This window comes from Indicator indicator, chromosome 14 (assembly GCF_027791375.1).
Source record: "Indicator indicator isolate 239-I01 chromosome 14, UM_Iind_1.1, whole genome shotgun sequence".
In the NCBI taxonomy this organism is placed as follows: domain Eukaryota; kingdom Metazoa; phylum Chordata; class Aves; order Piciformes; family Indicatoridae; genus Indicator; species Indicator indicator.
The window spans coordinates 26,398,788-26,426,176 of record NC_072023.1 but is presented as its reverse complement, the minus strand read 5'-3'; the positions used below and the strand labels follow the sequence as shown (position 1 = coordinate 26,426,176).

At 49.0% G+C, this 27,389-nt stretch overlaps 1 protein-coding gene across 1 annotated transcript in view; it reads right to left on the bottom strand.

Moving 5' to 3' along the window:
* The window catches only part of CACNA1C (calcium voltage-gated channel subunit alpha1 C), a 698,267-nt gene that overhangs the window by 9,075 nt on the left and 661,803 nt on the right, over positions 1 to 27,389 (bottom strand). The window contains exons 36-44 of the mRNA XM_054386505.1: positions 24,949 to 25,040; positions 24,022 to 24,187; positions 23,047 to 23,174; positions 19,764 to 19,860; positions 16,896 to 16,998; positions 14,225 to 14,326; positions 12,656 to 12,783; positions 6,823 to 6,957; positions 2,923 to 3,275 (exon numbers count right to left, since the gene is read on the bottom strand). Of these exons, the coding sequence (XP_054242480.1) occupies positions 2,923 to 3,275; positions 6,823 to 6,957; positions 12,656 to 12,783; positions 14,225 to 14,326; positions 16,896 to 16,998; positions 19,764 to 19,860; positions 23,047 to 23,174; positions 24,022 to 24,187; positions 24,949 to 25,040 (1,304 nt within the window). The remainder of the gene's footprint in view (positions 1 to 2,922; positions 3,276 to 6,822; positions 6,958 to 12,655; positions 12,784 to 14,224; positions 14,327 to 16,895; positions 16,999 to 19,763; positions 19,861 to 23,046; positions 23,175 to 24,021; positions 24,188 to 24,948; positions 25,041 to 27,389) is intronic.

The following is a 27,389-nucleotide window of genomic DNA, read 5'->3' as shown; positions in this document are numbered from 1 at the left end:
CAAAGACAAGAATGACAGGCTCCATCTGTCTCAGTTTATTGTAATGTGGAAGAGCTATCAGGAAAAAAAAATCAGTGACTGAACAGAGCTACAGAGTTCATAAACACAAAGCACCAACCTTTGTATCCTCTTTCAAGGGAAGAGTTTGTTAAGTCAGTGCTGAACACTACTAGAAACATTTGTTGTTTGTGGCTACCTGTGCTCTATAAACATGCACATCACACTCACCACGTTTCCAAAGATAGACCTCACTCAGCTCCAAGTAAAAGCTGAGATAGGCTCTTGGAAATAAAAGCTTTCCCCCTGCTGCAAAAGCCTTGGTTATGAATTTCAGAGAAGCCTCCAAGGCACTAGCAGTAACCCTCTCTGCTCTGTGCTGCATGGTCTCTGCCTCCCAAAGCCCTTACTCTGCACCATCTCTTCCCTCTGCCTCCTGCTCCTTGCTGTCTTTTTCATCTTTGGTCATTTTTTTCCCCCTCATCATTAAGTGCTTCTGCTGAATTCAGTAGGATCTGTTCAAACATTTCAGTGTGACAGCCTTTACTTCCCTTCTTGCCTCCTCTTTGTCCCTCTGTTTTCATGTCTTGGTCCTCATATTTCATTTCATTCTGAGTTTGTGTTCCCTGATGAATAAAGTAAAATCTGAAGGCAGTGCCAATCTTTGAGACACCCACATGGGGTATTAGAGCAAATGTCAGGCTGGTACTAGCATTTGCAGAAGACAGTAGTGTGGCAGGGTGTTCTCATCATTTAAGGGCAGGAAAAGAAATGTTATTTTATCATTTGGTTCAAGCAAAAAGCCTTGGGAGAAATGTGCATCTGCATTGGATAAAACAGCCTGTGGGGCAGTACTGGAGTGACCTTCCCTTGTAGCATGCTGAGGTTCTAATCCCCTCATTCCTTCCTGAGATGAGAGGCAAACTGCTAAGGTACAGAAGGCAGAAAATCAGTATGTGGCAGCTCCCCCTCTTCTACAGTCTGTGTTTAGCTAAAAACATACAGAATTTGGGTTTGAACGTGCCAGGGGTTACTTCACTGAGCTGTGATCAGAGTGCCTAGATGTGTGAGCCCAGCTAGAAACTCTACAAACCCCGACATGTAGAAACCAGCCAGAAACAGTCCATGGGTCACTACCTGCCTGTGGGCAGAAAGACCCTGAGCTGGGAGCACTTTCTTGAGATGTGGTGGTGATTGTTACCTCTTTTTCAGCCCTACTGACACCAAAGAGATGAGCTGATACTCAGACTTAATGGAGATTTGGCCTTTCAAAGGGACAAGCAATGGGTCTCACACCCAGAGAGCACTTAGAGCCCGAGGGAGCACACCTACCGTCCCAGCATGTCGTAGTAATGCGTCCTGATTCAAGGCAGGTGCCCAAGGAAGCAAGGAGAGAAAAGAACACCAAGTTAGCAGTGTCACACCAGCACAGGTCAGCAAGGGGGTGGCCAGATGCTAACAGATGTTGTGCAACTCCTGTGGCTTCCCTCAGGAAGGCATGAAATAGAAAAAAGCACTGGGCTCTACTTGGGCAATTCTGCACCTGCTGAGTTTCCTCTCTCTGTCCTGGGGCAGTAGTTCTCCACTTTTCACACTGCAAAAAGTAATTCCAGCTCCTTCTTGCTGACACTGGAAGTGTTTAAAAAAATCCTCCTTTGATAAAAATCATATTCACAGAATCATCCAGGCTGGAAAAGCCCTCTGAGATCATCCAGCCCAGCCAGTTCACCCACTCCACCAAGCCTGTCACTGCACCATGTCCCCAAGCAACAGATCTAGATGGCTTTTAAACACATCAATGGATGGCAACTCCACCACCTCCCTGGACAGCAGCTCCAGTGCCTCACAACCCTTTATGTGATAAATTTTTCCCTAATGCCCAGCCTAACCCTCCCCTGGCACCGCCTGAGGCCATTCCCTCTCATTCCATCATAAGTTACTTGTGAGAAGAGCCCAGTGCCTACCTCTCTACACCTTCCTTTCTGGTAGCTGTAGAGAGCAATGAGGTCTCCTCTCAGCCTCCTGTTTTGTAGACTAACCAGCCCCAGCTCCTTCAGCCTCTCCTCTAATGCCTTGTTCTCCAGCCCCTCACCAGCTCACTGCCCTTCTCTGCCCCGACTCCAGCCCCTGGATGTCCTTCCTATGCTGCAGTGCCCAAGCGAGCACAGCACAGGAGGTACAGCCTCACCGAGTGCAGAGGGACAACCAGCACCCTGCTCCTGCTGGCCACACTGTTTCTATTCACTGTTTCTCTTGGCCACCTGGGCACACTGTTGGCTCAGACTCATCCTCCTGTCGATCAGTCCCCCCAGATCCTTTTCCACCACACAGCTCTTCAAGCTTGCAATGCTGCATGGGGCTGTTGTGGCCTCAGTGCAGGACCCAGCACTTGGCCTTTTGGATTAGTCATCTGTGTGTAGACAGCCTGAAAGCTGTCCAGAGAAGGGGGATTTTCTTTGCTTTGCACATGATTGCATTTCTGAAAACCCTGCCCCCCTCCTCCCAGGATGCCTTGGTGACCTTTGTAGGGATGTGAACTGCTGAATGCAATAACCACTAACTTCCCCAAAGCTCCCACTGGGCACCTAAGAGATTAATTGCAGTCTCTTTCAGCTACCAGCTGATAAAACACCTCCCCATGGTGAAAGAGGGATAAATAAGGCTCCTTTTGGTTCTTACAAAGGATTCTTCATGATACAGCTCAAAGATATCAAGTCTGGTGGTCAGTAAGAGTGCTGCTGCTTTGCAGTGGTCAATTGATGCACATCTGCTGTGATGTGGCACAAGTGCAGAACCAGAAGGCTCAATCCAGGCTGCAAGTTGAGCAGTGCCTGGTGGGTGACTCCAGCTGGGCAGCAGTGCTTTGGTGTTTGCATGCATGTTCCTGTCCCTGGTCCCTGACTCCTGCTTTGCTGTGAAGCTTACCTTTTAGAAGGCAGTTTCCAAGGAGCCTCCTGCACACGTATGGTGGGTGACAAGGGAGCACCATGGCCTTCCACTGTGCTGACAGTGCTGGGGTAGCTGGGCGGGCTGGGGAAGCGGCACAGGGCGGTGTTGTTGGCATTGTTGATGTTGGCATTGGAGCCTGAAGAGGAGTAGCTGCTGGGGGTGAAGGTGGAGTCCACCAGCTTCTCGTGAGACGGAGACTCGGTGTCCCCCTGGTTGTTGCCGGACTTGTTGATGTGCAAAGGTCGCTGCGTGGTGAAGGTCTGGGGGAAGGCGCTCCTGCCGTCACTTTGGTAGTAGCTGACGTGGTTGCCAAACAAGCCTCCAGCTCTCTGTCACAGAAACAGGAAGGATTTTTCCCTTTGTGAGTGAGGAGATTTGCAAGGGCCCTGCTGTTTTCTGCTTAGCCTGAGGAAAGAAAACGTGAACCAAAGCGTGCATGATGGCACTGCGGCTCTCTCTTTCAGAGCATGGTGCAGGGCCTTCTCTGTCAGGGACCAGGTGCATGCAGGCTGTCAAAACTTTAGCTTCCTAAGACATTTCAGAGACTGGCCAAGTGCACAGGTGAGGCCAAGGTGTCTCTACACCTCCTACCAGTGCAGGGGAGTGCCTGGGTAGCATGCAAGAACCAGGCAACTGCTCTCTGGTTTTTACATTGCAGCTGCAAAGTAATATTTAATCATGAAGGGGAATTTGAAAAGAGCACCAGAAAATATTAATTGCCTGGAGGAACAAATGAAGAAAGGTTTAATGAGCCAGTTATGTACTGTTTAGATGATGAGTGCTGAAAGGGACTGACAGCAGATTTCTGTAAGGAAAAGAGGAAAATGCCAAAGGACAGGAAACATTACCAGAGGAGACAATTACAAAAAAAAAAAAAAAAAAAAACAACCCAAACAAACCAGGAATGAATTAAGAAAGAGAAGATTTAGGTAAATTGCTCAGAAAATATCCTCCTTCCATAGGAGCTCTATTGGGTTCTTGTATACTTTTTGTAAGGATCCTACTTATTCCACTGAACAAAGGAGTGAACAAAGCTCTGAAGTGTGTCTGGCTGTTGCTCTGCATAAGATGCAAGGTGGCTGAACTCATGTGTTCTGCAGACCCTTTGGCCATTCTCATTCTGATTTTCAAGAAGAAGAAGAAGAAGAATCAAGAAGAATCAAGAAGGTTGGAAGAGACCTCAAGGATCATCGAGTCCAACCTGTCACCCTACACCTCATGCCTATCTAAACCATGGCACCAAGTGCCACGTCCAATCCCCTCTTGAACACCTCCAGGGATGGTGACTCCACCACCTCCCTGGGCAGCACATTCCAATGGCCAACCACTCTCTCTGTGAAGAACTTTCTCCTCACCTCCAGCCTAAACCTCCCCTGGCGCAGCTTGAGACTGTGTCCTCTTGTTCTGGTGCTGGTTGCCTGGGAGAAGAGACCAACCCCCACCTGGCTACAACCTCCCTTCAGGTAGTTGTAGACAGCAATGAGGTCTCCCCTGAGCCTTCTCTTCTCCAGGCTAAACACCCCCAGCTCCCTCAGCCTCTCCTCATAGGGCTTGTGCTCAAGGCCTCTCCCCAGCCTCGTTGCCTTTCTCTGGACATGCTCCAGCAATTCAACATCTTTCCTAAACTGAGGGGCCCAGAACTGGACACAGAACTCAAGGTGTGGCCTAACCAGTGCTGTGTACAGGGGTACAATGACCTCCCTGCTCCTGCTGGCCACACTATTCCTGATGCAGGCCAGGATGCCATTGGCTCTCTTGGCCACCTGGGCACACTGCTGGCTCATGTTCAGGCGCCTGTCAACCAGTACCCCCAGGTCCCTTTCCACCTGGCTGCTCTCCAGCCACTCTGACCCCAGCCTGTAGCTCTGCATGGGTTGTTGTGGCCGAAGTGCAGCACCCAGCACTAGGTTTCCTAAGGCAAACTTCTGCTGAGAAGAAAAGGGGATAAAAACTGTGTAAAGTTCTCAGGTCTTGGCATCCTGAGTCCACCACTCTTTTCTAGTAGGGTCACAGAATCACAGAATGTTATAGGTAGGAAGGGACCTCCAAAGATCAAGTCCAACTCCCCTGCCAAAAGCAGGATCACCCAGGGCAGTCTGCACAGGAATGCATCCAGGTGGCTTTGGAAAGTCTCCAGAGAGGGAGACTCCACAATGTCTTTGGGCAGCCTGCTCCAGGGCTCTGTCACCCTCACTGTAAAGAAGTTTCTCCTCATGTTGAGCTGAAACTTTCTCTGTTCCAGTTTGTATCCATTGGTCCTTGTCTTACTGCTGTGCACCACTGAAAAGAGCCTGGCCCCCTCACATTTGACACCCACCCCTCAGCTATTGATAGACATTGCCTACTGTCTGGGTTTAAATAGCAGGCAGAAATGATTTTACTCCCTAAGAAAGTAAAATAAAGAGGCTCTCATTCAATTAGAGAGAAATACAGAAACTGTATTCAAAAATATACAGGAAAATACAGAACACAGGAATCCTTAACACCTAATACATATGCAGAATACATGAAAAGCCCCAAAAGCCTTCCCTCAACTAGACCAAACCACAAATCACAGTGTCTGTTTTCTCCCCACCTGGGGTTTAAAGTATGCCCCAGGGCACTTTCTTCCCCTGACATTGCTAGGCTGGCTTCAGGCTGGCCAGACCTGAAACTGCTCCCACTGAGTCCCTGAGACTAAGGACAGAGCCAGGGACACCAATATTGCACAGCAAAAATTAGGCAGGCCTTGAAGGCTGCAGATAAAGCTAGAACCATCCTTCCCCCCCCACCAGATAAGGGAAGCTCACTGTGTCCAGGCAGGAGAAAGGGAAGAAAGAGAGAGAGACAATAACTTTGCAGCCAAATTTCTAGAGGTAGCAGGATTATGGGACTGAATAATAAAGTTACACCTTTCTGGTCCATGCCCTGGACCTCTCTGGTCTTCCTGGAGGATTCAACTCTAGTTTGTTTGTTTGTTGTTTTTTTTTTTTTTTTAAGGCACCTGCCTCAAACCATGTGTGGCAGTTTTAGGCTGATGCCTGGGAAAACTTTGGTGCACTGCTTAGACCAAAGAACATCTCAAGAAGTATTTTCACTTGCACTCTTACTGCTGCCTGTCCTTCTGGGTCTTGGGATGTGCCTTTGATACCACAAAGAGAGCTGTGAGTGATTCAGCACTGGAGATCTGTCATTAGCACAGATGCTCTCTTGCAGTGTGGCAGGTTTAGGCTGATGCTTAGGGAAATTTTCCACAGATTGAGTAGAAAAGTGGCAGAATGTAAATAAATCACCACTGGATGTAAAAGGGGAAATAATGATAAGGTCTAAATAACCTCAGTGGTCTGACATCTGACATAGAGTTAGTTGTATAAACTAACTCCTGCTCTTTTTGGCTTCTTTGCTCTAGCAGATACCAGCTGGTGGCTTTTGCTTGGCTGTTGCTGACCTTGGCTGCATTCTTGTTGTGGCTAAGTACTAACAAGATACTCCATGCTTTTCTCTCTCTCTTTTACCTTGTACAGGATGGAAGGGAGCAGAGAGGGGGAAGCTGTTAGTACCCCCTGGTTTTGTCCAGGGGCGTTTTTGTGTTGTTTATAAATTGTAAATACATATAAAGATTGCATATTGCATATTCATTGCATTCCATATTTCTAGATTGTAGTGTATGTATGTATGTATGAAACTCTATGTAAATAGAGCTTCATTTGCTTTCCAACTGAGCTGGTCTGGCAATCTTACTTTGCGGGGGGAGGGTTAATTTCACCCCACCACACCATGACACCTAGCAAACTGGAAGGAGGGCCCAGCTGAAGTGCAGAGCGTGGAAAAGAGAAAGCAGCACTCTGAGCTCAGCTGCTGGGCCAGCCTCAGCTTGTAAGCTTGCTCAGCACTTACCCGGAAGATATCATCCTCAGAGGCAGCAGAAACAGCTTCTTTCATGGCCTTATCCAGCTCCTCCTCAGCAGTCAGGTCTCCAGAGATGGCTCTGCGGATCTCTGGGCCGATGTCGTGGAGGGTGCGCAAACCAGCCTGCAAAACAGCAAACTATAGAGCTTCATATCTCCGACTGGGTACAGGAGAAGTAAAAGCGATGCCACTCCTTCCTTCCTCAGCACTGCAAAGCCCTTCCACTTACTGCAGCAGCCCCAGCCCCCAGACAAACACCAATAAACTCACTTCATTCATCTCCAGCTTACAGAGGGAGGAACTCTTAGAAATCTGACCCAGGAATGTTTGTTGCTAGCCCCTTGGCTTCCTAACAGCAGGACATAGAGATAAATTCACAGGCTTGACTAAGCAAATCTATGTGCTTCCACCTTTGGGGGTGCTGATGGATGAGAAGCTCAACAGGAGCTGTCAGTGTGCACTTGCAGCCCAGAAAGCCAGCCAGAGCCTGGGCTGCATCAAGAGAAGTGTGGCCAGCAGGGCAAGGGAGGTGATTCTCCCCCTCTGCTCTGCTCTGGTGAGACCCCACCTGGAGCACTGTGTCCAGTTCTGTAGCCTCTGTTACAAGAGGGCTATGGACATGCTGGAAGGTGTCCAGAGAAGGCCCACCAGGACGAGCAGAGGGCTGGAGCTGCTCTGCTATGAGGAGAGACTGAAAGAGTTGGAGCTGTTCAGTCTGGAGAAGAGAAGGCTCTGAGATGACCTTCTTGTGGCCTTCCAGTATCTGAAGGGGGCTCCAAGAAAGCTGGGGAGGGACTTTTTAGGCTATAAGGTAGTGACAGGACTGGGGGGAATGGAACATAGCTGAAAGTGGTGAGATTCAGACTGGATGTAAGGAAGAAGTTCTTCCCCATGAGGGTGGTGAGAGCCTGGAATGGGTTGCCCAGGGAGGTGGTTGAGGCCCCATCCCTGGAGGTGTTTAAGGCCAGGCTGGATGAGGCTCTGGTCAGCCTGATGTAGTGTGAGGTGTCCCTGCCCATGGCAGGGGGGTTGGAACGAGGTGATCCTTGTGGTCTCTTCCAACCCTGACTGATTCTCTGATTCTCAGATCCACAACCAGAAGCACTAGAGCAGCCACAGTTCCAGCTGAATCATGCATTTGGTGCCTCTAAAACTCTCTTTTTAATCAGCAGCTTAAATATTGATTTAATAGCTAAACCTCTGGCATCTGGACCTGGACAATCCTCAAACCTGTCACCGACTGGAATCTATTCCAGGGAGTCCATCAGGGAGATAAGATGTGGGTGTGCTGAGACCTCAGCCTGTATCTATGCCAAGATCTCAGTCTGTATCTGTGCCTGCATCACAGCATTGTTTAGATTGTTGGAACTGGGCAGAGTCATCTTTTTTCCTTACTATATGCTTGAGGGACATAAATGGTGCTGCCTGTACAGTCAATGGGTCTTTCTCAATCTTCCCTACAGCCTGGTAGCCTCCCCAGTGAGCATGCAGCACAATGCTGAAAAAATCCCAGGTCTTAGAACCTGGTGCCCCATCTGTTGGGTGGCTTTTTAACTCATTTTGCTTTCTGGCAACATGCTCACTCTGACCCTCTTATAGTGACTTCTCTCAGGACAGGCTTGAATGAATGTGGTAATAAGCAAATGTCTGCTGCACACTTCATACCAGTTCTCTGAAAGGAACCCAAACCTCCAATATTGCCAGCAGACTGACGAACTGGGGATATACCACAGAATCACAGAACATTAGAGGTTGGAAGGGACCTCCAGAGATCATCCAGTCCAACCCCCCTGCCAAAGCAGGATCACCCAGGGTACTCTGCACAGGAGTGTATCCAGGTGGGGTTGGAAAGTCTTCAGAGGAGGAGACTCCACAACTGCCCTGAGCAGCCTGTTACAGGGCTCTGTCACCCTCACTGTAAAGAACTTTCTCCTCATGTTGAGGTGAAACCTTCTCTGTTCAAGTTTCTATCCATTGGTCCTTTTCTTATTACTGTGCACCACCCAAAAGAGCCTGGCCCCCTCCACTTGACACCCACCCATCAGCTATTGATAGACATTGATCAGATCCCCTCTCAGTCTTCTCTTCTCAAGACTGAACAGTGCCTGGACACTGAAAAGAACCCAAATCTCTAACGTTTCCAGCAGATTGATGAACTGGGGATATACCAGTTCATACCAGTTCACTAAAAGGAACCCAAACCTCCAATGTCACCATCAGATTGATGAACTGGGGATATACCATTTCATACCATTCAGGCAGAAAGGGACCTGGGGTACTGGTTGACAGCCGGCTGAACATGAGCCAGCAGTGTGTTCAGGTGGCCAAGAAGCCCTTCCAATGTGTGGAAGGAAAGAGTGTGTAACATAGAGTGTGACAGTGGCCCAACCTGGTGCTTATGGCAAAGAGCTCCAGGTGAGACACGAGGACGTCCTCTTGGTTTCTGGGGTTGTGGCTACAGAGGCTCAGAAGCAAACTACACTCCAACAGAGAAAGAGATTTTAGCTGCTTATGAAGGAATGAAAGCTGCTTCTGAAGTGATTGGAACTGAGTCACAACTTCTTCTAGCTCCTAGATTGCCAGTTCTGAATTGGATGTTCAAAGGCAAAGGTTCTTCACCACATCATGCAACAGATGCTACCTGGTCTAAGTGGATGGCTCTGATAACACAGAGAGCTCGAATGGGAAATCTCGAAAGGCCTGGTTTGGTGGAGGTGATCACAAACTGGCCAGAAGGCACAAGCTGTGCAAAACCTCCAGAGGAGAGAGTAACTCGTGCAGAGGAAGCTCCTCCTTACAGTGATCTGTCTGATGATGAAAAGAGATATGCTTTGTTCACAGACGGTTCCTGTCGTCTGGTTGGAAACAAGCGAAGGTGGAGGTCTGCAGTGTGGAGTCCAACGCGCAGAGTTGCAGAAGCGAGAGATGGAGGAAGAGAATCCAGTCAATTTGCAGAGGTAAAAGCTGTCCAGCTAGCTCTTAATGTAGCTGAACGTGAGAGATGACCAAAGCTTTATCTCTACACCGACTCGTGGATGGTAGCCAATGCCTTGTGGGGTTGGCTGAAAGACTGGAAGAAGAATGGCTGGCAGAGGAAAGGAAAGCCAATCTGGGCTGCAGATCTGTGGCAAGACATTGCTGCTCGCATTGAGAGAATCCCAGTGAAAGTGAGACACATCGATGCTCACATTCCTAAGAGCAAAGCTACTGAAGAACAACAACACAACCATCAGGCAGATCTAGCTGCAAGAGTTTCCCAAGTGGACACAAACTCTGATCCTGATCCTGATCTTGACTGGAAACACCGAGGTGAGCTGTTCTTAGCTCAGTGGGCCCATGACTCGTCAGGACATCAAGGCAGAGATGCAACCTACCGATGGGCTCATGACAGATCCATTGACATTTCCATGGATGCTATCACACAAGTCATCCATGACTGTGTCATTTGTGCTGCTATTAAGCAGGCAAAGCGGATCAAGCCCTTGTGGTACGGTGACCGATGGTCCAAGTACAAGTATGGTGAAGCCTGGCAGATTGACTGCATCACTCTACCTCGTTCTCCATCTGGTAAGCAGTATGTGCTGACTATGGTAGAGGCAAGCACTGGATGGTTGGAAACTTATCCAGTTCCTCATGCAACTGCACGTAACACCATTCTTGGTTTGGAAAGACAAATCCTGTGGAGACATGGATCTCCAGAGAGGATTGAGTCAGACAACGGAACTCATTTCAAGAACAACCTTGTGAAAAACTGGGCCAAAGAGCACGGCATCGAGTGGATATTCCACATTCCCTACTATGCACCAGCTGCAGGGAAGATCGAACGCTACAATGGTTTGCTGAAAACCACTCTCAAAGCCATGGAGGGTGGATCTTTGAAAAACTGGGAGAAACATTTAGCACAAGCAACCTGGTTAGTGAATAGTAGAGGTTCAGTGAATCGAGCTGGACCTGTCCAATCAGATTTGTTACGAAAGGAGGAAGGTGATAGAGTTCCTGTTATCAGAGAAAAGAATCTGTTAGGCAAAACTGTTTGGGTATTTTCTCCTTCAGGAGAGGCCAAACCTGTCCGAGGGGTGGTTTCTGCTGAAGGTCCTGGTCACACCTATTGGGTGATGCAAGAAAATGGTGAAATTCAGTGTATTCCACAAAGAAATCTAACTTTGGCTGAGAGAGGTTAAATTCAGAGTGTTGCGCAGATACAGCATCGCACCCAAGAGGAGAGTCCATGAGATCTACGGTGCACGAACCCTGAGAGCCCTGAGTCACCTGAGAGTCCCTGTTCCTTTCTTCGCTCCATCTGTGAGGAAACAAGCTGTTTGCTGTTTTTTCCTGTGATTTGATTCTTTTGAATCATCTACATCTGAGATAGCCGGAATGGACTATGGTCTTTATTCACCTATTGTTGTAGATATTATTTTAGATTAGATAAATGATAGTAGCAGCCAATGGAATTGTTTAGAAGGGGTGGACTGTGGTGGTTTGAAACTGTCTTTTTAATTTTTCCTTGCAAAGTTCAGAACAGAGAAAGTGAAAGAGTATAAATAAGTCACTATTGGGTGTAAGAAAGCAAAATACTGATTGTTCTAAACACTTCCATTGGATAGATAGAAATGTTTAAGAACTATTACCCAAAACAAAGTAGGCACTCTGCACATTCTGCGTTCGGCAGTGGGGGCAGTTGCTGGGCTGTCTGGCTGCTGTTTCTTCTTCTCTTCTGGCTGAAGATAACACGTACTGACCTTGGCAGCTAAGTTAACAACTTTCTGCTTAACTAACTCTGCTTCTCTGTCCAGGGGGGTCTGGGGGGGAAGCTTCTGGGAGAGGGAGGCCCCTTTGGGAGGGTCCACTTGGGGGGAAGAAAAGGGAGATCGGTTGTGCTTTTTCTGTTGATTATATATATATATATTGTAAATGTCGTGAATTTTGCATATTTGTACATATTCATTGCATTTCTCTGCTTGTAAATACAACCTTCATTTGCTTCCAGACTGGGCTAGCCTGGTTATTGTCGGTGGGGGGGGGGGGAATTTCAGCTCACACCGACACACCAGCAGGAGCAGGGAAGTCATTCTGCCCCTGTACTCAGCTTTGGTTAGGCCACACCTCAAGTACTAAGTCCAGTTCTGGGCTCCTCATTTTAAGAAGGACATTGAGATAGTTGAACATGTCCAGAGAAGGGCAACGACGCTGGGGAGAGGTCTGGAGAACAGCCCTATAAGGAGAGGCTGAGGGAGCTGGGAGTGTTTAGCCTGGAGAAGAGGAGGCTCGGGGAGACCTTATTGCTGTCTACAACTGCCTGAAAGGAGATTGTAGCCAGGTGAGGGTTGGTCTCTTCTCCCAAGCAACCAGCACCAGAACAAGAGGACACAGTCTCAAGCTGTGCCAGGGGAAGTTTAGGCTGGAGGTGAGGAGAAAGTTCTTCACAGAAAGAGAGATTTGCCATTGGGATGTGCTGCCCAGGGAGGTGGTGGAGTTCAAAAAAGGATTGGATGTGGCACTTGAAGCCATGGTTTAGTTAGTCATGAGGTGCTGGGTGATAGGTTGGACTTGATGATCTCTGAGGTCTTTTCCAACCTTGTTGATTGTATGATTCTATTCTATACCAGTTCACTAAAAGGAACCCAAACCTCCAGTGTTACCAGCAGACTGATGAACTGGGGATATACCTCACTTGTGCCTTCCACCTCCAGAGCTAAGGGATGTGGCTTATCCAAAAGGAGTGATGTGGCAATTCAAGGGGTCCCAGAATGGCTGAGAGGGAAGTGAGGTCAGATGCTTCTAGTGTAGCACCCCTGTGGCCCCTGTGCCCATTTGTCACCTGTAGGGAGAGGGCGTTGCGCTGGGAGGGTTTGCCCACCAGGCCCTGCTCTTTACGTTTCTTGAACTTCCGGAAATACTCCTGGATCAGGAAGGTGGCGTAGAACTTCCCCACCGTCACCTCATCGTCTGCAAAGGGGTGTTACAAAGAAAGAAAGAAATCAAATCAGCACCTGAGCTGCTGATTTAAGCAGAGCATTTGCTTCTGTGAGCCTCACAGCTTGCAGCAGAAGCCCCAGGCACCGCGGTAGGGCTGTGCTGCCCCCGGCACCAGGGTGCGGGGCTGCAGGAGGGGATTGCTCCACAGCCAGAGCTTGCTGTAAGCAGTCAGGAGGAGAGGTGCAGGTGGCATTTGGATAGACTGGCTCTGGTGAGTGAGGTTCTGGTGGGAGGGTCTGCACCTCCTATAGCTCTGCACCTCTGGGTGTAAGTTGTTTATGCTGAAATGGCTCTAACCTTTGCAGTCTCTGGTACTGGTTTACCGTGTTGGCTCTTGCTATAGACCCAGTCTGGGTCAAAGGTGCCTGTTCCATATTGGGGTTATACAGTCTCAGAGGCTGGGCTCACCAACAGCATCTGCCTGACTATCCATACCAGACCTGCATTGAAATTCTGTCTGGTTGTGCCTAACATGGGTGTGAGCACACCAAAATGATTACCTCTCCCCAGACATGCAGCCAGCACTGTATCCTCACTCACTGCAAACTGACAGTTGGCCAAAATGGGCTCTAAGTTTTAACCCAGGTAACTCTCTTCCCTTCTCCAAACCCAATGGGAATTTTATAGGACATGGTCTTATAAGTTAAGGACTTCAAAGCAGGCTGAGCAGGGTTCAGGATCTGGCTGCAACTGTTCACTCACTGTCAAGTGCTGTTTTGTGCTACAGCCCCTGGAGCCACCTGGAAGATCAGTGAAAGTCACACTGGATGCCCATACACCTTGGGGTCCCAAGAAGCCTAGCAAAGGAGTTGCCCAGAATCCTGGTAATTACAGTCTGCCAGGGACGCTGCATAGAAACCCACAGCAATCCATCACACCAGTTCAGACTGGCTGAGGAATGTCCCCAGGCACATGAGTCCTTGACAGGTATCATAGCAGAAGGTCATTATTTGAGTAAAAAAGGAGTTCTATGCCACAGTAAAGGTAGTTCTGCTAAATATGAAGAAGTTACAAGATGGTTACTGCACCCTTAACTTGTGTGTTAGGCCATGTCTTGTACATAGTTAGAGAAAGTCCACATCATCCTTCCTGGAGCTACTTAGCTCTGCTTGCTTCCTTTACCCCCAGCAGACACCAAGTAATGTCCAGGGGAGCAAATGCTTATGATCAAACAGGGATAAAAAACCAGGAATAAAGTTTTCTGGCTCCTGTTTATGCACCTTTCCTTCCTTTCCTGATTTCTCAGCAGTATGGACATGGTATTGGTGCTAGTACAGGCAGAGACAGATGTCAGTCTGATGAAATACAGAAGAAAACTTGTACCCCATGTTCCACCTGATGATCATGAAGGTGCAGTACGATATGGCAGGTGGAGAAAAAGAGAGTTGCAGAGATAAGATCCTGCACTCACCACCTGCAGGGGGCACCACCTGGTCCAGCAGCTTCATACTGGTACGCTTCCAAATCTTCTTGATTATTGCTCTGAGCTCTTCGTTGGCTTGCTCCAGGTTACCTGCAGGGTGAAAATAGTCAGAGACAGGAATTAAGCAGACCCTGCAGAGGAGCAATTTCATGTCTGGCAGGCCAACCTTGGGAGGAAAAATATCAGTGCTTTTTCAGTAGTGGAAAGTTGTGGGTGAAGAGATGCTCTGACCACTGCTAAAAGGCCTCTCACAGCAAGAGGTCTTCATCCTAAAAATCTGCATAGTCATCACAGGGTGTGAAAGTGACTGTTACTGAAAGTCTGCAACAGCCAGAAAAAACAGATCCATGCTGCTAGTTTGTCCTGAAAAGCAACAATTGCATCTAAAGCTACAAATTTGAGCTGAGATCCAGTGAAGGTTGAATACAATGAGAACAGAGGGCAGTTAATGAAAAACTGCAGCTTGGGGAACATGAATAATTGGTGGTAAAGATGCATCTAGGAATCTGAAGATCTGAGCCTGCTTGCAGCACTTCCCAAGAGTTACCTGTTGCAGTCCCTGCCTCCCAGCCCTACACAAGTCTATGGGGTGAGATGGGTTACACCTGAGGGTACTGAGGCAGAAGTGCTCACCAAGCCACCCTCCATCATTTATCAGCATCCTGCTAAGTGGAGAGATCCCATCTGAATGGAGATTAGCAAATGTGACACCCATCTACAAGATGGGCCAGAAGGAGGACCCAGAACTGCAGAGCTGTCAGTTTGAGCTCGGTGCCAGGGAAGGTGCTGGAGCAGATCATGCTGAGTGCCATGATGCAGCATGTGCAGGGCAAGCAGGCAATCAGGCCCAGTCAACATGGGCTCATGAGGGGCAGGTCCTGCCTGGTGAACCTGATCTCCTTCAACACAAGGTAACTCCTTTAGTGGATTAGGGCAAGGCTGTGGATGGTGTTCTTCTGTAAAGCCTTTGACACTGCCTCCCACAGCACCTCCTGGAGAAACTCTCTGCACATGGCTTGGCTGGGTGGATGCTTCCCTGAGTTAAAAACTGTCTGGATGTCCAGGCTCAAAGAGTGGTGGTGAATGGCACTAAATCCAGTTGGTGGCTGGGCACTAGTGGTGTCCCCAGGGGTCAGTGCTGGGGCCAGTTCTCTTTCATATCTTTGTCAGTGATCTGGCTGAGGGGATCAAGTGCACCCTTAGTATTTGCAGATGACACCAAACTGGGTGGGAGTGTTGATCTGCTTGAGGGTAAGAAGCCTCTTGGAAAGAAATCTGGCTGGATTGATGGGCCCAGGTCAGTTGCCTGAGGTTTAACAAAGCCAAGGCTCCTCAGTGTGCTGCACAGGGCTCTGCATAGCAGCAGCTGTCTCAACAGGATGCAGTGAAGAAGGGGACACTAAGTAACTTGCTGAGGATGAAACAGGTGGACAACATCAAAGGCAGAAATCTAACTGAGGAGGTCTAATTTCAAACTCCTGCCCTAACCACTTGCAAGAAATCATTCTGAGGTTTTAGGTGGTTTACCAGGAGTTCACTGGCAATTAATCCAAGAGTCTCTGGCAAAGAAAACAGTTGGGTTTAGGTCTCTGTTTCATAAGACACAAAGATGTCCTACAGCAGTTGTTTTTTTTTTTTTTCTCAGGATGGTCTGTTTGGCACAACATTCAAGGCCTTAACGTTATTTTAAAAACTTTTACCATTTTTTTTTGGCCCAGCTGTCAGTATAATCCTAGCACAGTAAACCATAAGCAGGTCTCTGGGTTCCTGTGGCCAAAATCATAGAATCATAGAATCACAGGATGGTCTGGGTTGGAAGGGACCTCCAAAGCTCATTCAGTCCAAACCCTTCTGCACTCAACAGGGACATCCTCAACTAGATCAGGTTGCCCAGAGCCCTGTCCAGCCTCATCTTCACTATCTCCAGGGATGGGGCCTCAACCACTTTCCTGGGCAACCTGTTCCATTGTTCCACCACCCTCATGGTGCAGAACTTGTTCCTAACATCCAATCTAAATCTGCTCTGCTCTAGTTTGAAGCCATTGTCCCTTGCCCTGTCACTGCAGGCCTTTGCAAGCAGTCTCTGTCCATCCTTCTTGTAGCCCTCTTCAGGCATTGGAAGGCTACTACTAGGTCTGCCTGGAGCCTTCTCTTCTCCAGGCTGAACACCCCCAGGCAGAAGTGTTTAGCTGTCAATGTGTGCTCTTTTAGAGCATCTCATCAATATATGAAACCAGGTTTTGACTCAGGGCAATGATCTTTCATTACAGCAGGAGAGAGAGGTGACCATCTGAGCCCAGGATCTTGTCTGCTTTCCACAGCTTATACCTCTTGGTCAGCAGTCTGTTCACTTCTCATCCGTCCTAAGGCCTACAACACCTCTCTCACTACAATGCAATGTTAATTCATGCTAATGGAGGCACAGGAGGAGTTTCAGTGAGATGAGACCCTCAAGTCCAATCTCTTTTGCTTCCCTTAGGAGTGGAAGATCACTGTTCTCTCCCTCGAAGATCATTGCTTTATGTACCGTATGCTGCATGTAAGTAACTGGGATCATTTTGCACAAGATGTCCTTATGGCTTTTCCAGCTCAACACACTCTGGTGTGAACACCCCCCAGCTGCTTTTGTACCCCTTGTAGTAGTCAATAAGCTTCTTACCCTCTGTCTTGATCCTCAGTGCTGTTCTGACCAATGCGAAGAGCGTGGCATTGAACATAACAGTCCCGTCGCTGTTCAGGGGCATGTTCATGGACACGAGGCGCTGGGGGGTGATAAGGACAGAGCAAGCACACTGTCAACACGTGGGCTGAAGCATGCCCTTCCTTATGCCCTCATGATGCCCTCCAGACCTGCCACCCCTCTTATGTGAGCGTCCCTGGCCTGTGGATTTAGCTACACAATTATAGAAGTACTTGGCATGTCCACCAGTGCTCCCAACCACGGGGTGTTTGCCCTGGGGTCTCTCTTCCATTGCTGGATACTCTTTCTTCAATGTGGTGGGTTGAAAATTCCCCCCCAACATTAACTTTGCCAGAGCAGCTCAGCTGGAAGCAAATGTAAGCTGTATTTACAGGCAAAACTACAGTCTCCAATGGAATGCAAGGAATGTGTACAAATATACAATATTTACAGGTATTTACAATTAACAAACAGCACAAGAACCCCCCTGGCCAAAGACCAGAGGAGCTGAAACAGCTTCTCTCTTCCCTGCCTCCTCCCCTACCCCCCTGTACACAGGGGACAAGAGACAGAAGCAGAGAAGTTAATACCAGTCACAACAATGCAGCCAAGGTCACTAAAGCCAGTTAGTATCTCCCAGAGTGAAAAAGCAAGAAGAGAGAGAAAGATTGTTTTGGGAACCAAATCTTATGGGAGATAGCCTTCCAATAGGATTGTTTAGAATAACCATTATTTTCCTTTTTACACCCAATAGTGATTTATTTACATTTTTACTACTTTCTGCTCAAGATCTGTGAAAAATTTTAAAGCCATAGCCTAAAACTACCACAGGTTATCACTTTCTAACCTTTGTTTTCCCCATTTGCCCACAGACAGAGATGTGGCTTTTAAATGACACCTTTCTTTTTCTTACCAGAAGCAAACCTCATACCTCATGAGGTGCTTGCAAACTCACCTGCACTAAAGCTGTGCCTGGTGCACATGCATATAAACAGAGATCCAGAATCTTTCTGCTAGGTGTCAGGCTTGGAGGAAGGGGATTAGCTGAACACGAAAGCTGCTCTGCTTTATCCAGCTGCTCCCCCCCCACCTCAATTTCACAAGGCTGTCTGCAAAGCCATGAAGGACAGAGAGTGAGTGCTGAGTACTCTTTTAGGTGAAAGGTGAACTTTGTTAAGACCAACAACATATATATGAGACAGATGTAGCAGAGTCACCAGATTCTGTCTCCAGAAGTAAGAGACACCAGGGACTTGGCTTGAACTTGTATGCTTTCTGGGGCTGGTTTTCTGCCACTGAGCTCTGTTTTCTGACATTTTCAGGCAACAGGCCGGGTCCAGTACCAAACTGGAGTAGAGTGTCACCCCCCATTGCTACCACTGCAATAGTGGACTGAACCAGATGGAGACAACAATTGCTGGGTAGCAGGCTGAAGGGTGTCAGCAGCAGGCCACAGCAGTCACACAGCCCTGCAAACAGACTCCAGGCTTTGCATTGTGCTCTGGCACAAAAAAACAGCTACAGGTGTCACATGCAAACTCTGGGACTTGTAAGGAGGTAAAGAACCTCGAGGGAAGGAAGCATAAAGGTTCTAAATATGTTATTGTTCACCAGCTTGAGTCCTTTTTCATGGCCATTCTCACAACCCAGGCAAGCAGCACAACGTGTGCACAGCAAACCTGCCCTTGCCCTCGGTGTGTTTAAATCATAGAACTGTCAGTGTTGGAAGGGACCTTAAGGACCACCCAGTTCCAATCCGCCTGCCACTGGCAGGGACACCTCACACTAGATCAGATGCTCACCTTGCTGCTGCTTAACAGCTCTCTTTTAGGCAAGAGTGAGACATATCAGTGGGGTTTTGGTGCACTGCTTAGACCAAAGAACATCTAAGAGGTATTTTCACTTGCACTCTTACTGCTGCCTGTCCTTCTGGGTCTTGGGATGTGCCTTTGATACCACAAAGAGAGCTGTGGGTGATTCAGCACTGGAGATCTGTCATTAGCACAGATGCTCTCTTGCAGTGTGGCAGTTTTAGACTGACGCCTAGGGAATTGAGTAGAAAAGTGGCAGAATGTAAGTAAATCACCACTGGATATAAAAGGAGAAATAATGATAAGGTCTAAATAACCCCAGTGGTCTGACATCTAACATAAAGTTAGTTGTATAAACTAACTCCTGCTCTTTTTGGTTTCTTTACTCTAGCAGATACCAGCTGGTGGCTTTTGCTTGGCTGTTGCTGTCCTTGGCTGCATTCTTGTTGTGGCTAAGCACTAACAAGATACTCCATGCTCTTCTCTTTCTCTTTTCCCTTGTATAGGGTGGGGGAAGGGAGCAGAGAGGGGGAAGCTATTGGTACCTCCTGGTTTTGTCCAGGGGGGTTCTTGTGTTTATAAATTGTAAATATATGTAAATATTGTATATTTTGTACATATTTTGCATTCCGTATTTCTAGATTGCAGTGTGCTTGTAAATAGAGCTTCATTTGCTTCCAACTCAGCTGGTCCGGCAGTTTTATTTTTTGGGGGGGGTGTAATTTCAACCCAGCACACGCAGCTAGAGCGAGGGTCGGTGGTGCGCTGATGCCTCTGGCTAGCAGACAACTCGCCTGCTGCTGCCCCTCCAACCCCCGCAGAGGTTGTTGCCGCCCTGGGTAGCCGGTGAGCGGCGCAGGGCGGCTGGGGCCCCTCGTCAAATACTGCTGCCGGTGCTGCTGCCGGCTTCGGCGGGACCGGCGCTAACCACCCCCCTACTCCGCGCCCAGCGGGCAGCGAGCCGGGAGGCGCCCAGGGCTGGCGGCTGCCGAGCCGATGCGCCTCCCAGCCTGCCCGAACCGCAGCCGTGCCTTACTTTGCAAGCCACCCGGTGAGGACAGAGCTTCCCGAAGCCCAGGGGGGGCTGAATCCGCCGAAGCAAGGTCACCACGTCCAGGTGCTTGATCCGCCCCCTGAAGAAGAGAGCACAGTGAGGGCTGCATCCTCCCCACGGGACGACCTGCTGGGCCACCTGCAGAGTGCCCATGCTGCTAGAATCACAGAATTGTCAGGGTGGGAAGGGATCATCCAGTTCCAACCCCCCCTGCCATGGGCAGGGACACCTCACACTACATCAGGTTGCCCAGAGCCACATCCAGCCTGGCTGCAAAAACCTCCAGGAATGAAGCTTCCACCACCTCCCTGGGCAACCTGTTCCAAGTGTCTCACCACCCTCATAAGGAAGAACTTCTTCCTAACATCCAATCTGAATCTACCCATTTCTATTTTTTTCCATTCCTCCCAGTCCTATCACTCCCTGACACCCTCAAAAGTCCCTCCCCAGCTTTCTTGTAGCCCCCTTCAGATACTGGAAGGCCACAAGAAGGTCTCCTCAGAGCCTTCTCTTCTCCAGACTGAACAGCCCCAACTCTCTCAGTCTGTCTCCATAGCAGAGCAGCTCCAGCCCTCTGCTCATCCTCGTGGCCCTTCTCTGGACACCTTCCAGCACCTCCAGATCCTTCCTGTAATAGGGGCTCCAGAACTGGATGAAATATTACTCAGATCTCTCCAGCCCCACGGCAGTGCTCCCTGTAGCCCAGGCATACCTTAAGGTATTGTTCTTTCAGTCCTCCTGCATTCAGAGCATTCCTCAGGCTTTGTCCAGTGCTTAGATACCTTCTACTAGAACACAGCCCCCAGCTGTCAGTCACACACGAGTCAATATTTGCAAGAATTGATTTCAGTGTTCTGAATGCAGCAGTTTCTTAGCGCATGAACAGACAATTTGATGTTTTCCCACCACCACTGACCTGCTCAAAACCTATGGCTGCTTATTTACTTGTTGTTTGTAAGGTTATAGCAGGCACAGAGGTGCAAAGAGACTCTTTTTGATTTTCTTCCTGGTGCTTTACCTCCCACATAAATACTCCGAAGCCACTGTCTTCTGATCATTGTTTATGCTTTGGGCTGTCACTGGAGCCTGTGTAAATCCAAGTCCTGAACTTCCTCTAGAGCAGCAGCTGGGGTTGCTTTTGAGTTCTGTAAATGGCATCTCAAAAGATAAATTCTCTCATGGAGGGAGGAGAGCTACCTAAGACAAAAGTGGGGCTTCAAGCCTGGGTCATGGATGGGGAAAAGAGAACAAAGAGCTTCCCATTTATAGATGAAAAGGAACAGGATGTCACCTGGTCTGAACAGCTCTCTATTGTATGGCTTCAGCCACAGCAGTCCTGCCTTCCAACAAGCACAAACAGCAGCATCTCTTTTGCTAACAAACAATATATTTACTAGAATTCTGTGCTTATCTCCTAGCCACATTAAAAGTCTCCCTGGGCAGTCCCCCTGGATGGGAAGAAAGGTTTCAGTTTGCAGACCACTCTGATAATGTGACATGGCCTCACATACTGCAATTGGGACAGCAATGTGCCCTTGTGGCCAAGAAGGCCAATGGGATCCTGGGGTGCATTAAGAAGAGTGTGTCCAGCAGATCCAGGGAGGTTCTCCTCCCCCTCTACTGCACCCTGGTGAGACCTCATCTTGAGTACTGCATTCAGTTTTGGGTTCCTCAGTTTAGGAAAGACAGGAACCTGCTGGAGAGGGTCCAGCAGAGGGCTACGATGATGATTAGGGGACTGGAGCACTGCCTGGTGAGGAGAGGCTGAGAGACTTGGGGCTGTTTAGTCTGGAAAAGAGAAGACTTAGAGGAGATTTAATAAATGTTTATAAATATCTGAGGGCTGGGGGTCAGGAGGGAGGGACAGGCTCTGCTCAGTTGCTCCCTGTGATAGGACAAGGAGCAATGGATGTGTGCTGCAGCACAGGAGGTTCCACTTCAACACAAGGAGGAAGTTCTTTATTGTAAGGATCACAGAGCACTGGAACAGGCTCCCCAGAGAGGTTGTGGAGTCTCCTTCTCTGGAGACTTTTAAGGCCTGTCTGGATGCCTTCCTCTGTGACCTGAGCTAGATTGTATGGTCCTGCTCTGGCAGAGGGGTTGGACTTGATGATCTATTTGAGTCCCTTTCAACCCTGTGATCATCCTGTGATCCTGTGACTGCAGAGCCTGAGCCCACATTAATCTTGACACTACATCTCCCAAAGAGATCTGCTTTTAGTCTGTGCCAAGATCTTTTCCCACAGTTTTTGCATTATGGAGAGGGCCTTGCAATTACAGTTGTCAACTGCATGGCAATGCCACAGGGATCTCGATACACTTTAAGCCTAAGCATGTGTCAAACAGAGAGCATAATACTCAATTTAGCCTGGAGAAGAGGAGGCTCAGGGGAAGCCTTATTGCTCTCTACAACTACCTGAAGGGAGGTTGTAGACAGGTGAGGGTTGGTCTCTTCTCCCAGGCAGCCAGTGGCAGAACAAGAGGACACACTCTCAAGCTGCACCAGGGGAAGTTTAGGCTGGAGGTGAGGAGAAAGTTCTTCACAGAAAGAGTAATTGACCATTGGAATGTGCTACCTGGGAGGTGGTGGAGTCACCATCCCTGGAGGTGTTAAAAAAAAAGCTTGGATGTGGCACTTGAAGCCATGGTTTAGTTGTCAGGAGGTGTTAGGTAACAGGTTGGACTTGATGATCTCAGAGGTCTTTTCCAGCCTGGTTGATTCTGTGTGTGAATGTCAATGAAGCCCTTGTGTGAGCTGTTTTTGTGTAACTTTAAGTCCAGGCAAATCTGGTGATAGGAATAACCCTGCAGACAGCCATGTGAAGGTACAGGTTGTGATAGGCCAATATAACACAAAACAAAGCAGAGATTTGAGCACAGCAGCTCTGCTGTGTGGAAAGTCAAACAGAAGAGTCACAGCTCAATATCCCAAAGATATGCAGCAATAAACCAACTCTTTAACCTACTTTGCTCCATTTCCTGCTGCCCCTGCCTAAACAGTCTGTACCTACCTACACCCACCCCTACTGAAAGTGAAGCAATGTTCCTCCACGTAACAGTGCAGCATAAATGGTGAGATTTTTTGTGTGTATCTTTGCACTGCTGGCTTACAAATTCACCAGCAATGATGGTTTGGGATGTTTTTTGCAGAAAACCCCATTTTTCCAGCAGGAGCAACATGGCATTTACTGCACTGGATCTAGAGAAGAGGAAATACTGGGACTGTTCTCCCAAGGAGCTCTGGTATCCAGGCTAGGTTACTTACTTGGCTTCAGGGTCATACTCTGCCCAGATCCTTTTAAACTCATCCAGGTGGTGTGGTCCTAGAATGGACCAGTCCCGGGTCAGGTAATCAAAGTTATCCATTATAACAGCTACAAAAAGATTGATGATCTGCAAACAAGGACAGAGAGGACTTGATGGGTGAGGCAGGTAATGGGAGACTTTACTGGGCTCTCCATTTAAGGTCTGGATTTGAACTTATAAAACTAGGAAGCCACTGGGGCTGGGTTCTCCGTTCCCCCCTGCCAGCCCCCTGGTTTAAGTGGAGGCAAGGTATCCTCAGCTGGTCATGCTTCGCTCTTCCCTACTAAATGGATGAGGCCCCATTCTGCTGGATGCTTAGACATGCTGTGACAGCTTTTTATTTACCTGTGTCTTTGCCCAGCAGAACAGACCAGCTCTACAGGCAGAGGGGCTGAGATAAAACTCTTTTCTTTTCGCCCAAGACCAAAACTTCTGAAATGTTGCTGCTGTGTACTGAGAGAGTTTTGTGCACTGATGCCAGCTGCAGAGCATGTGCTGAGCTCTGAGCAATGCTGCACTGCCAACAGGGAGCAGATGCAAGTGGGATCTGTGTATTCTCACAGTCATTGCTGCTGGCAGGGGAGGAAAAACCTGCTCAGCAGCCAGAAGGAAGGTAGGAGGGAAGGTGGGAAGTGTGGCTGAGGCGTTGCTAGCCTCAGCACAGCCCACAGCAGGCTAATTTGGTTTCCTCATTTAGGAGGAGGAGGGAAGAATGCTACTTTGCTGTGCACAAAGGGTTGGGATTACAAGTACAGCATCCCCCAAAAGGGGAGTGAGGCAGGAATGGCAGTGACCATGGGACTGTTGTCACTGAAAGGGTGCTGCTGGGAAAGACCCTCTGGGGAGGAGACTTCCCCTCTTTGAGAGCCTTCTGATGGCTGGGTTAGGACTCAGTCTGGGAGCAGACAAGCTTTGGTTGCTGGGGTAGACTCACCAGGAAGGCACAGAGCATATAGAAGCTGATGAAATAGAAAACAGCAAAGCTGCTGCCACAGGAGTGATCAACTTCCGTGGAGTTGGCTGGCTCGGACTCTGGGTCACACTTCTTGTCTGGGAGACATGCCAGCATGATTTCCTGCCAGGCCTCACCAGTGGCACACCTGAGCATGGCAAAGGGCAAGGGAAGACAGCAGTGACCTTTGATGTGAGAGGGACTGGCACATTAGCAACCTGTTCCTGCTCCCATGAACGCTGATGGGCATTTTCCCATTGATGTCAATTCAGAGCAAGTTAGGCTGATGGCTGGGCTTGGGCATACACTGGCATAGCCTGGAACTCCTTTTGGCTTAATTGCCATCATCAGCATCTTGATCCTGACTGGCTTTGGCTACTCTGAGTACAGGGCTATAATGCTCAAACCAGCCAGAGTTACTGAGACATGTGTGATGTGGCTCTAGATAGCATGCAAAAGCCTCCTTGCAGACGAGGGAAGAGTGTGGAATTCATGCTACCTCTCCACCCCTTCAGCACCCCTCCCTGGCCCTGGCCCTCCTGCCCACAGATGAAGCAGGGTGATGTGCTAAGCTGAGCTGGGCACGGCCATGGACATGGCATGACTGGGAGTTTGTGCCCCTCTCCCTGCTAAAACAAGCTGGAAGTCAACTGGAGAATGCTGAAAACTGTCTGCCCTTCTGGCGTGCCTCCCTCCCCAGGCCTGAGTGTTGGGCAGTGTCAGCTGGCATGGTGCCAGGCTTCAGGGCCTGGTTGTGTCATCTGCCACAGCTCCCAGGCTGCCCTGCTAAGAGACAGCAGTTTCTATACACCTCGTGAGCACAACGGGGTAGAAGGAGATGAGCTGTGCCCAGGAGCAGAGAAATGGTGCTCCCAGGACTGCCAGAAGGCAGAGCTGCCAGACCCCTACCTGAAGAGCAGCAGCACTGCCTGGGGGAAGGTCTGGAAGTTGTTGTTGCGGTTGATCTCGGTGGTGTCGTTCAGCGCGATCTTGCCAAACACCTGGCAGAAAGCAGAGGTCTCTTCAGGTCAGCTCTGCAAACCCCCCAAACCTCTTCTGACTCATGGCTCTTGGCCTCCCCTGACTCTCCTATTGAACACAATCTGCTCTTCTCCTAAAACACAGGTTTTGACAGGGCTCTCACGTTTGCTGCGGCTTCCCTTGCTGGTGCTTTTATCAGCAGAGAAGCTCTCACTTGGTAACAAGAGGCATCTTTTGTTGAAACAAGACTTCCTTCTTTATTTAATAAGCTGTGACTATGTGATATGGGGCCTGACTTTAACACACACACACACACTCATATGGGCAGGGGGTCCAGCTGAAAGAAATCAATGACAAAGAACAGGCTCCTTCCTGCATTGCTTATCTGTCTTCACCAGGAGGAAATGATAGCAGGAGACAAGCAGCTGCAAAGCCTTGAGCTTCCAGCTCTGAGGGGTGCCTTAGATCCTCCCAAACCAATGTGAAGTGTGTTGCCAGAGATCTGGAGACTCTCCAAATGCCTGCCCTTCTGGTAGCCACACTTGTCATCAGCAGGTGCTTCAGTTCGCCCCACACCCCCCAGAAGGCAGGAGCATGAAGATGGTAACAGATTTACCCAGACAAGGATGGCTTACAGCTTCTTTCTGGGCTCTGCCTTTTGGGGGCCTGTCCTTGGATGTGAAGTCCTCAGTGCATGAGGGTTTCAGGTTTCCCTGAAAAGGGCTTTGGTACTTTCAGGCACCAGGACTGAGAGCTGAACAAACCTTGCCTGGCAGAAAGGTCTCTGCACACCATAGCCAGTCAGGACTATTTATTCCCCAAGTTGGTAACGTATGGGTTTGATGGATGGACCACTCGGTGGGTAAAGAACTGGCTTGACAGCTGCACCCCAAGAGTGGCTGTCAATGGGTCCATGTCCAAGTGGAGGTAGATCCTGGTCTGGATCAAGAGTGTGGCCAGCAGGGTGAGGGAGGAGATTCTCCCCTTCTACTCTGCTCTGGTGAGACCCCACCTGGAGCACTGTGTCCAGTTCTGGAGCCTCTATTACAAGAAGTATATGGAGGTGCTTGAAGGTGTCCAGAGAAGGGCCATGAGGATGAGCAGAGGGCTGGAGCTGCTCTCCTGTGAGAACAGATTGAGAGAGTTGGGGTTGTTCAGTCTGGAGAAGGCTCTGAGGAGACCTTCTTGTGGCCTTCCAGTATCTGAAGGGAGCTACAAGAAAGCTGGGGAGGGACTTTTGAGGGTGTCAGGGAGTGATAGGACTGGGGGGAATGGAAATAAAATAGAAATGGGTAGATTCAGATTGGATGTTAGCAAGAAGTTCTTCCCCATGAGGGTGGTGAGACACTGTCACAGGTTGCCCAGGGAGGTGATGGAAGCCTCATACCTGGAGTTTCTTAAGGCCAGGCTGGATGTGACTCTGAGCAACCTGATGTAGTGGAAAGTGTCCTTAACCATGGCAGGGGGATTGGCACTGGATGATCCTTGAGATCCCTTCCAACCCTGAAAATTCTATGATTCTATGATTCTCTGTTAGCAACGTGGCAGAGATGTCAAGGACTGAGAGCTGTAATCTTCTTTCCAAAAGAAGCAGCAGGACACAGAGAAGCTCAGAGTGAACATGAAGCTTCTTTTCTGTCAGATGTCCCCAGTGATTAACACCCCAAGAGAAACAAGGTCCTGGAGAGCAGCACAGTGACAGTGGTGAGGAGGCCATGGCAGAGCAGGGGGAGGGTCTGTTCACTGTATGCTTTCTGCAGGGGTTCCTTGTGGACCATGTGGGCCTCCTGCAGTCCCAACTGCCCCTACACTGTGGGTAGCAGAGACAGCCCCTGCTGCACTGAAGGGTGCAGGAGACAGCCTGAGTTGAGGCAGCTAATATTTTTCACTTCAGACAAGTATAGGCAAGGGAACTTCCCATGCTGGAAGCCTGATTTTCCTTCTGACTCTGCAGCTTCCCTTGCTCACAAAGCACTGGTGACAGCTGCTGCAGGTGCTCTTCTTTAGACACCCACAAGGAGCTGCAGGCAGAGGTTCCTCTCTCCTGGCCTCTCCACTCTGTGCCTCCTGGGCCATGAGACAAATGACTTCATCCATCAGCATCAATTTGGATTTTTCCACCTGAGCACATTCAGGTAGTGAGGCTTGAATGTCGTTATGCTGCAAACCAAGGCAGTAGCTGAGATAAAGTCGTAGGTCTCCTTCATATGGGCAATGGGATTTTCATCAGATCTGGGACATTTGGTCTTTCCAGGCTGCTGCTTAATGGAGTGAGGAAGGATTTGCCTTCCTCTGTGTGTGAGGGAACTCTGTGTGTCAGCAGGTTTGAGAACAGCACACAGAGTATCTGAGATGCCATCTGCACAACA